We start from the raw sequence: 12,004 nt of genomic DNA on the forward strand, positions 1-12,004 counted from the left end.
ATTAGAATATAAGCTGAAATTGAAGCTCCACTACAAGAACCTTAATCCTTATTTTCATTGATTCTCAAATCACTCATGGGATGTGTTGAATGTGTTTGCACTATTAAGGAAGTTGACAACAAACATGGTCTCCAAGTGTTCCTGCACGTAATAAGTTATGATGTTTTATGAAAATCTCGGTCATTTACACTAGTCCTACACTTGAAGTCATGCTCATTTATAAACAAATGTACTCTTACCTTAAGGAGTAATGGGTGGAAGGATTCAGGGGGATATAACAAACCCTCTTCGGAAGCAGAACCATGTTAATAAACAAATAAAAACTTGCTTAAAAATTTGTGAAGCACTACTATATTTTGTCTTAATGCCCCTCCCTCTTTCCATCAGAGCATTCACTCTCTCAATATAACACAACACATGTAACTGTTAACAACAATGATTTTATCACTTGACAATTATTTTGTTATTTCACATTATCCCAGCCTGTGTTGATGTAAATGGTAATGAGAATTTTAACCAGGAGATGACCTTATTAGCAGCTTTAATTAATCTAATTAAACTCTTGTAGAAATCCTGAAATCCCTACAGATCATGCAGGAAAAAATTCAGTAATTCTGAATGGGTAAACAATCTTAATGATGACAGTGTTCTAAGTCACGAGCGCACTCCAGTTTTTTTCTTTTAAATTAAAAGGGGCATACATCACATAAATAATTACCAATTAATTTCTTTAACTTATACTCTAAAAATTTTAAAACTTAAAATGAATTAAGTAAGTGTAAGTGTTTGTAAGAATCAGGCAAAATGGGAAAAATCAGAAGCATGCTTGTAAAAACCAATACTCAAGGATGCTTTCTCTATTTGAAAAGGCCATTATTCAATCCCTGCATCACTGGATTTGCTCAGAAATTTTTCAACTGAATGTTAGAAAAATGAGGTTTTGACAGAGTAATCTGCCCTTGAAATGCTAATTTTCAGTGCATTTCAATGAACTTATAACTCAATTTCACTATATGATATGGAAAATCTCTATTTTTTCCTTGCATGATTCTGACTGTACAATATGGTAGGTTTTTTACCATGTTTCACACACAGCCTGATTCTTACAGAGACCAACACTTAATACTTAATTCAAATGAATATCACATAAACTCTTTCAGAAATTCAGGTGAAAGTCATGTGAAATTCAGGTGAAATTCATGTGAAAGATCAATTCCTATTCATATAATCACATGTGTGAAATCCAAGACCAACAGGAAACACCATACATGTATTTCAGAAGGGAACCAACAGAGATGTTATCAGCTGACCATTATTGCTTTAGTTCTCACCACTTTAGAATCTTAACACTAAGGTAATGAGAACTTTAACCACAAGATGAACTCATCATGGTATACCTATCAATCCTTTACTGATCTAATCAATCAGGTCATAGACTAACTAAATTTGCCACTTGTATCATGGAAAAACATCAATATGCCTGTCTATACAAAGCCCCTTCAGATATTAATTGCTTTTCAATAATTGATCCATCTGTATAGTTATAAGCTTATACCATTATCATGCCTGGGATTATGATCCAGTTTCTGCATTATTGATTTGGTGGATTTGATCGGTTGAAGTACCACTAAATAGATTCAGAGGCTTCTTTTCTCTCCTGGAGAAACGTCAATCATGTTTGTTGTTATAGAGTATCTGAGTGATTTCTTTGGCTTCCCTGTTACTATCATACTGTCACATTGTTAATAAAATGTTAGGCTTTCCTTTCTTTAAACAATATGCACTTGGTCTATCATTATACTTCTTTCTGGTATTTAAGTAATACATGGTTCTGAATATGTCATCCTCTATGACAAAACCAGTAAACATGATAAAGAAACTACAAATCAGAGATGGCTTTAGAATACCATGTATTATACCTTCAACTGCTTTAATACCTAACCATATAAAAAATACAGCATTTTGTGCTATATTTCAGAGCAAGCTTAGTAAGTTTTTCCCACAAGATAAATGCAACACTTTCCCATAAAATTTTTAACAGCTTTTAACCCTTTTTTACCTGGAAAGTGTTGCATTTACCTACAGGAAATGCTGACTGAGTCCGTTCAGAAAAAGGCATGAAATGGGGCTTCAGGACCACTAGAACTTGAACTAAAGAGTCATAGGAAAGACCAATTAAAGACATCTACAATTTCCTCAGGATTTGCATTTGTAGCATAAAAATGGTCCAGTTCTTTCAAATAGATTTTTTTTAAATAGACTTCAGTGCTAATACACAAGTAAATTTAATATGCATAGCAACTGGTTGACTGTAAACTGATTTAATAATATAGATTTTAAGATGTATTAATCCATTTTCAGGCTATTTGATTTTGTGACTTAAACTATTCTATTATAAAAAGAATTATTCCTAGCCATTTGTTTTCATAGATTTTTTTCTTGCTTGCAGAAGTAGAAAAAATAAATCACTGCCCTATATAAGTTGGTTTATAATACTCCTATACTGCCCTATATAAATTGGTTTATAATACTCCTATACTGCCTATATAAGTTGGTTTATAATACTCCTATACTGCCCTATATAAATTGGTTTATAATACTCCTATACTGTAAAATAAATCACTGCCCTACATAAGTTGGTTTATAATACTCCTATTTCCCTACATAAATTGGTTTATAATACTCCTATTTCCCTACATAAATTGGTTTATAATACTCCTATACTGCCCTATATAAGTTGGTTTATAATACTCCTATATCTCCAATCATACTTAGTATCAAATCATTACAGAATACTCATACTCTTCAGGAAAACGTCAAGTTGTGTGGTATTGTCTGTACTTCATTTGATTCCATTCTTTCTAACTCCTACATCAAATGCTCAGTCTTTCATTTTCAAATTCAACAAGTTGCCGAAGTGAATAATTTAAGAGATTCTCAAAAATCAATGGACAGCTATAGGACCACATCTAAATCTATACAAATCACCAAATAAATTACATCACGAGAGCACATGCTCCGATGCATGCAATTATAGATTCAATTTATCTTATTAAACAAGGAACAAGCAAACATGTCCTTATATGGATCAATAACATGGCATTTGTCGAGCATTTGTTCTGTGCATGGTTGTGATTTGATAAAAACATGATTGCAATTATATACCTAGAATCTACTGAGAAATTAATTTCAATAAATGGTTTGTAAGCAACTGATGCTTATACAATTAACTGTAAATCTGCTTCCACAAACTCTAAAAAAACATAATAACTGTATTAAGACCTACACATTTTACAACCCTTTCGTCTGCTTTACATTAGCAGCACGCTGGTAATAAACAGCTGGAAAAAAAAACCATCCTCTCTTTCCATTTGTTTCAAACCAGTAAATGGAAAACAATGAAAAAATGATTGAAGCTGTAATAAATTTCTCACTTAAAATACAAATATTGCAACAAAACCTATTAAAACCATTGTGTTTTTTAAGCTATGTTAAATGCATGTTGAGACAGGAGGACAACAAACAGCTTCCATGCACATTTAGTACAGGTAAATCCATTTTGTAGCAGTTCATACAGCCATAATCTGATAATTCTGCTTCCTAAATCTGAAGTAATCTCAATTTCATTCTTGGCAATTTTTCCTATTTTTCTATTCTTTTTGTAATATTACATATCTTTTAAACTCAAGTACAGTAACACAAAATTCATAGACACAAAAACTTTGACATTACATCCAGACAATTTACTAGACATGCTCTGAGAGGCATGTCAATTGTTTATTATTTTTTACTTTTTTTTACCACAAAATGAATTATTCATCTCTTGTCAAACCAATTAATGCTCTAAATTATGTAGTAAACTTTTCTGATATAATTCAATTATGTACAGCTTTTATCATTGGGTAATATACTTCAGAACTAAATTAAATTTCAATCCCTCAAGTTCATACTTTTATTGCATGGCATTTATATATGTACATGTCTTAATTTAGAAAGAGTTATAATAGTGCCTTATTTTTGTTAAAATAAGTGTCTTGCATAGCTATGAAAAATGTTTATTTTTAATGACCAATAAAAATCCATTAGGATAAAATTATGTAAGTCTGGCGATTTGGCTAATTATTCATCAACTCAAAAGGTAATCTACTTTCAATTACATGTACATGTATACACAAACATGTTGTTTTCAAATTAAGTAGTAGTCTTTGTACGAATCATGCAAATCTACAAAATGTGATACACCTCAAAAAAGGCTACATATTTTTATTCTTGTTATTAAGTTTCTTTATAGATCTATATGATGAAACGAATAATTATTCATTCCAGTCTGTCTGCTCTTAGGTGATAATCAACATTGAAAATACAACAGTTTCTATTGTATTTTACTGTCATTTACAGAGTTATCTCCCTTAGGTATGAATTCCACAGTACATTCTATATAATTTTTATCTTCTAAAAGCACAGGTTACATGAAAAACCACATGTCAATTTCTGATTAGTACAACAATTTAAACAATATATCAAAAATAAAAATATGTAGGCTTTCCAACCATGAATCACATTTTGCATGATTCTTAGGTGGAGTACTACTTAAATAGTAATGAAAGCAAACATGAGATAATAAGCAGAAATCACAATAAATCCCGATAAACAATAATTGTCTAGGGCAATATGAGTAGATATACTGTATGTTACTTCCTGCATCTATACTCGGCGTTACATAAATAACATACTGTTAAAATTTGAATAAAAATATTTTCTGCGACTTTATTGACACCTACTGTCGTTTAAATTGTCTTAAATGACTTGCTCATTCGTTTAGCCAAACGGCTTCTCCCTAAACATTGAATCGTTAAATTCCGGTCAGATTTTAATTCTCGGTGCCAATATTTACATTGTAAAAAGTCGGCCATGTTTACAGTGATCGGGTTGCTAGGATATGTTGTTTACGTTTAAATGGTTTGTCTAAAAACCGAAGAACCCAGAATGCATTTCAGCGTTATTTCGGATATCTCGGATTTATTTTACGCGAACAACGTACAATACCGAGAAGTTGATCAAGCAGACGATTGTCACCGGAGTTCGACGGGAACTTATGAACTTCGTTTGTAAACAAATCGTCCCGTAAAAACCAACATGGCGGATATTAGTATGGGATTTTCCCGTAAGGATTTGTTACGCATGATTTAAGCTAATAAGCAACTTGTTTAGGGAGAAGCTGTTTGGCTAAACGAATGAGCAAGTCATTTAAGACAATCTAAACGACGGTTGGTGTCAATAAAGTCGTAGAAAATATTTTTATTCAAATTTTAACAGTATGTTATTTATGTGACGCCGAGTATAGTATTTAAGTAAATGTTAGGAGGCAAGGCAACTAACTTTATTTGTAATAATGTTTAGCTCCCACATGCAACCTAAATAACATATTTGGAAGGTACAATGTACATGAACATTTATAATACATGTACTTAAAATTCCATACCTAAATGCCTTAAAAGTTAACAGGTAATTTGTCTAAAACCTGTTTGCTTTACATTTAACATTACATTAACCCCAATAATTCATTTCTCTAATAACAGTATAATTTCCACATCAATATTCAATCGTCTCCATTCAGCTCAATTCTATCTCCAGATCGGCAAGGCTAGAAACTCAATCTTTACTGTTGAACAAACTGAAGGTAATATGACAATGACTCAAGCCTACTTATCAGCTCAATCACCTAAACTACTCAGCATGAAAGAGAAAACAAGACTTAGGGGGAATCTAATACACAAGAATCCTTGTCAACATACAGGTGAGATAGAACACCTGTTTATTTTGCATCAAATTAAGACAGGTAAAAAAAGCAATTTTAAACTCATGTGAAACTGACAACTACATTTTAACCATTTAAAAATGAATTAATAGTGAAATGAAAGAGATCTTTAGCCCATATGAAGTAACAGTGACACAACATATAAACATATACAAAATGTACATTTTAGAAAAGCATGTCCAACTAAAGTACTGAGATAATTAAACACTAACACACATATAAAATAAGGCCAAAAGAAAATGTAAATGAATACTGTACATTTTTATGAGCAAATTTACCTAGAAGTAAAATATTAAGAAATATTCAAATATTTTTCCTTCAAGTAATGGACAGTCTTTCCAATCCAGATTAATTTCAGCACCAGCTTGTTCTGTCTTTTTTCTGACCCAAAAAGATACATTTAAAAAAAAAAAGTTTTATTAAATTGGCTATCTAAAATAGAACTGGAAATACTGTGAGTGCAAAAATGAAATGAACTTCGATCATGTCACGCTTTATTTAGATTATCTCCCTTTTCCGATATTCAGGACAATAAATATATAAATATAATTCTTCAAGCACATCTACTTATGATGTCTGACCATCCAAACAATTTCATCATTGTTTCGCTGTCGAGGAGGAGTAGATTGCACTTATGAGAATTAAACATGTAAACCCTTTTGTAACCCCTACATGTACATTTTATTATGCCAATAAATTAGTTGGTTTAGGACATTGCACTGTCAAGACATACATGTATGGACAGATGAACCATCAGACAGACAGGTTGGTTCCTATATACATGTAACCCCCGACTTTGTTTGCAGGATTTATAATAAAAACATGCACTGCATTTAAAGGCAGGATAAGCTCATCATTTCTCTTTTCTGTGCTTAAAAGTCAAACTTCTGTAAAAAAAAATGTCTGAAAACATGAAGAAAAGAAGAGAAATAAGTTAATCAAAAACATTTTACCAAAATTTATATGATGTTTGGACAGGCAGACAAACTACTAGATGTACATTTATATACCAATAAATGTCCATCAAAAGATGTTCTTATGAACAAGTACTATACAGCAGATGCATTCTATTGCTTGTTAAAATACCAAATCCGATTTAGATTTTATTTGGTGAATTCTGCAATCACTAAAGAATTATGGATGTCACATGATGTAAAAAAAAACCCAATACAGACTTAACCTTGAAAAAAAGTCCCTCTCACTGAGATGTGCATGTATGTTCAACACAAAAGAGTTATTTTGGAAGGACAATGTGTCCAATCACCACATAAGAATTCAACATTATTCATGATGTAAATAGCTCAAGATGACCCACTTAATTAATGAGAAGATTCATATTACATACATACAACACCCTGAACCTAAATTTAGAGCAATCTGAAACGGTCCGTAAATTTCTACAAAGTTTTGGGTCTCTCTTGGCCCTTTAATCCTATGCAATCAGGGCCATAACCCTTACAATCAACCCTTCACTTATTTTTGGTATGGGTCCTTTTATTAAAATTCATCATAAAATACTCAAGTTTTGTACAAAACCAAGTGTCTATGACTTAAAACAACAATGCCATAGTGCCATGATAGTGGTGGTACAGAAAAAAAAACAATGTTATTATTTTCGTCTTTATTTACCTTCAATACCTTTAAACATTACTACACCATTGCACTACCATCAAAAGAGGAGTAAATAAAAACAATGCTCTTATTTTTGGGTTTTCTGGATACACTAAGAAGATAAACATTCACCTTTTTTTAACTCTCCCATACCTATAAAACTTTTCTTCACAACTCAACCCAGCTGTGTTGACATAATATGTGAATAATTTACATTACTAACATTATATTGCAGTTTTGGTGATTAATGGTAGGAGTCTTTTAAACAGGTGTCAGGTAGTTTAATATATTACCAAATTGTGTTATCACCCCTGATCCCTAACTCAGTCAAAATAGTTGAAATAAATTTTTAACAGAGACATGTCTTTCTCGTGTAAGGTGCAGATTAAATGCTATTAAACATGACAGGAGGAAATTCTATCTTATTTCAAGTCAAAGAATATTAGATAAAAACTCTACAAACCAATTAGTGCCTATTTATTAACAATATATGCCAAAAATGAACACCTTCTGCATACATAGTAGACACACATCAATTAAATTTAACAAAATTATAAATAATAAAAGCTTATGACTTTCCACCCCTCCACGGTCAAAGGGGGTATACATCCACAAAATAACTTAACTAAATTATTGGATCCTCATTACCTACAAAGTTTCATGAAATTCTGTGCAGCAGTTCCAAAAGAATAGCACTTTACATAGGTGTGACATACAGACAGTAGGACAGAACAAACTAATGACTCCCCACTAAAGTAGGGTAGACATTTGTCAAAAGGGGGGAAATCAAATAGGTCTGTATGAATGACATGGCCACCTAAGTTTCAAGTACTTATACATAGTAAACAGGAAGTTAATGAGTAACCAAGACTATAGTGATTCTGAAGGCATTATACTGTACAACCAATCACAGTTCAGTCACATACATTACCAAACTTCAATATTAACAGGAAGGCTTCCCAAGTTTCAATTGATGAGTATTTACAATTTAATATTAACTGGTAACCAAAGGAAAATGTATGCCTGACTTACTGGCAAAACAAAAAAATCTGTGGGCAACGACTAACTAGTGATGCCCACGCTTTTAATCATGATACATAAGGAAAATACACATAGTCCCCAATAAACAGGAAGTTGTTGTACAATTTTTTCTAAAATATGGATCCAACCATATCCATATGTGTTGAAATTTCAACCCACTATAATTATTGCTGAGAAAACTGTGACAGAAAAAATATTTACGAACAAAGCAGGGTAGGGATTGTACATTTAAGCAGATACAAAAATACATGTACATACACATCTACAAACAGCAACTAAACTTCATTTTTAAATATCTACTGGTAGACAGACTAGATGATTGGGGGATTTTAACTGCATGCACATGTAACTTGATATCTTTCTGGTCGGTGTTGCAGGGTTAGCACATGTGGATGGGGAACACAGCCTTCAGGATACCTGACCAGTACTCAGTCAAAAGTATGTCCTACTAGTGACTGGGTTACTGTGTTGGAACTCTGGACTACTCTGCACATGAGTCTGAGAGCTTTTCCCCCATTCACGAAAAATTATTTGAGACCTGAGTCGAAGTTAAAGCTCAATGTACTGGCTGGCCAAAAGAAAATGTTATTAACTGGATAAGTTTAGTTTATTCTATACACATTACATTATGTATCTAACAGAAAATTACATCATAAAAACAAAGGTCCTACCTTTTTCACTTTTTTCTTGATGGAAGACTTGTGTTTATCTTTAGAAAGATTCTGGTCAGTCTTTTCACTAGGTTTGGTGCTGGCCTTGACAGAATTCTATAAAAACAATAGACACCATTTAAATGTACATGTAAGAATCATAAACCATCACACCAGTAGTCATGTACATAAATACCATATAAAAAACATTACATAACAGCTTGTAACCTGTTTTTAAATATGGTATTTGTCATGTAAATGAATACAGTTCATTTAGTCTGCTCCTTTTATTAAAGTCTTTTTCTGTTTTTCTATCTTGTAATGAGTGGCACATGTTACAGGGTTAAACAGGTCAAAGATGCATTATCCTCATATAAATAGACAAACATTTAGTCTTGGATTATGCATGAGCATTAAACTGAGGTCAACAAAGGTGAGCATTACAAGTAATTTTAACACTAATTTTCTTTCTGTTCTAGCAAACATTTTAATTTGAATCTTCAAATTGGTTTAATAAATGCCTCTGAAACCATTTAATGGTGAATGTTTAAATATACCTGTAAACTTCCTACCATAAAAATAAAACTTTTTATTTCTAAATAGGTAAGTCATATACCACTTCAGGATATTCACAATGTATATAATCTCATTTTTATCAACACCTACTAGTACAATAAAGATTTCTAGATGAATGAAGAAAATGCCCAGAGGAAAAAGTAAAGGCTCATCTATATTTGTTTCCTCAGATCCAGCTTGTCACTGTGGATATTCAATTGAAAATGTCCAACACTATTTTTTTTAATGTCCTTTGTACAGGGAATACAGGGAATTACTTATCAATGATCTCAATTGGCTACCTAACAACATCCCGTTTGATATTAATTCATTAATTTCTGGGAATCAAGAGTTATCTTTAGCTGAAAACAAGAGTGTGTTTAGTTACGTTTTCGCTTTCATAAAGCGGTCTAAAAAATTCATAATAATCTAATGTACTACTAGTGAACATGTCTTAAGTGGGCTATGCTTATCAACACTGTCAAATCTGTACAAATCATTTCTTCTCCTTTGTAGCTAACTTCTCAGAAGAACTTTGTTATATGTTTAATGATATAAATAATTACTCGCATGCTCATATGTACCAATGTTTCATTGTTAATATTGTATTGCGGAAAGGACTTCATAAGTATGAGTTACTTGTGTCCAATCTACTTTGGTTTGAACAAATAAAATATGTTTAAACTGGAATTTGTTTCCTCTGTTACTAACAATTATTATTTAAATTAAACAATGACAATGGGATAACATCAAGTAAACTCATTCACTTTTCCCGACTTTGCAAGATTCTCGCATTTTCGGAGAGGGCTGGCTGCAGCTTCTACAGTGAATTCGAACATCAGACCCTGTTCAGAGCTTGACAAATTACATGCAATTTTTTTGTACATGTAGAACGTACAACAAAGAATCATTACAACATATACATGTACATGTACATGTACACTGAACTAAACCCTGTATCACAATAAAATCAGTACAGATAACAGACTTCTGATTAGTGGGGATAAACAAGTTATAGAACAGAGCCAAATGTCCAAAACACAAAACTTTTAATTTTAAAAGGGGATAACTCTTGCAACATCTGCTGATCATTATTGATTCTCAAAATTTGTCCATAAGATTAATCGCAATAGCCTATGGTAGAAGTTTTATTAAAATCTGTTGAGAAAATTAATCTTGAAATCACTTACAAGGTGTAACAGACAAAAGAAGAATGGACAATAGATTTTTAGTCACCATGTCAAATTGCAGGTAAAAGAAAAAAACAGTTACAGTATGGGGATATCCATCTCTTTTGCCCCATTAAATCCTTACTACAAATTAGAGATACATGTATCAATTTTGTGATTTTTTAACTCCTCCATCTCTCATATAAACTACATATATCAGTCAAGAGATTTAGTCAATGTGTGTTCTTTTATTGTTTGTTTTTTTTTTTTTTTTCATTTTTTTTTTTCATTTCCTGGTAAATATTTTGATGTCATTGTCTATTCATGGAAAAGCCTACATGCTATTTAGAGAAAACAAGAGGAAGTGACAAGCTAATATTGTTTGGGGGAGATAAGTCTACAAGTACATTCTAAAACTAAAGGTCTTTCTGTTTAATACATGTACTTATGTTATCAATCTTAACATCAGTATACATAGCAATATCAAATTTAAAATAGGCCAAATAAATGTTAACAATGAAAGTCTATATTATTAGATTTTTTTTTATTTCATCTATTTATAAATACATGTAATGAATTTGTAAACTAGTACACATGTAGATATATGGAACCAACAACACCCTTGTTGTCAGGGCCTTTCAGTGTTTACACTTGTTGAAGACTTTTCTTGGTTATATTCTGGTGTATTTGTTACTTTTCACCATATCCGTTTTTTTCTACTGAATTCTGAAATGTCTTTCTCTGAAGAGAGTATAGACAAGTTTTATATTTGCTGTTAATTCATCAACAAATCCTGATATCAAAGTTGTTTTCACAAATACATTTTGCATTTGACCACCAAAGCTGAATACATGTAAGAAGTCAGTTGTATCACTACATACGGTTGATTACGTGTACATGTATGTCTAATCTAGCTCATTAGTTTACTGTATAAAGTACTTTTATTGTTACATTCTATCCTGTATTATTGATTGATATGAGATGATTAGACATGGACAAGTTCTACAGCTGAAGTTTATAAAAGATCCTTAGGTATTGCTTGCTGTGGTTGTAAAGTTTTATTGTTCAGTTTTCCAACTCCATGACTTTTTTCATATGCTTCATGGCTATAACAACCTTGTCCTTTCATTATTACTCTGGCCTTTAATAGGCTTGTATTC

At 31.8% G+C, this 12,004-nt stretch overlaps 1 protein-coding gene across 1 annotated transcript in view; it reads right to left on the reverse strand.

Annotated features, from left to right (window-relative positions):
* LOC148607971 (uncharacterized) overlaps positions 1-12,004 on the reverse strand; it is a 103,752-nt gene that overhangs the window by 72,221 nt on the left and 19,527 nt on the right. Inside the window, exon 2 of the mRNA XM_088545818.1 lies at positions 9,142-9,237. Coding sequence (XP_088401944.1) covers positions 9,142-9,237 — 96 coding nt within the window. The remainder of the gene's footprint in view (positions 1-9,141; positions 9,238-12,004) is intronic.

This window comes from Perna viridis, chromosome 9 (assembly GCF_037379345.1).
Source record: "Perna viridis isolate PV_CMFRI_1.1 ecotype Kerala chromosome 9, ASM3737934v1, whole genome shotgun sequence".
Lineage (NCBI taxonomy): Eukaryota > Metazoa > Mollusca > Bivalvia > Mytilida > Mytilidae > Perna > Perna viridis.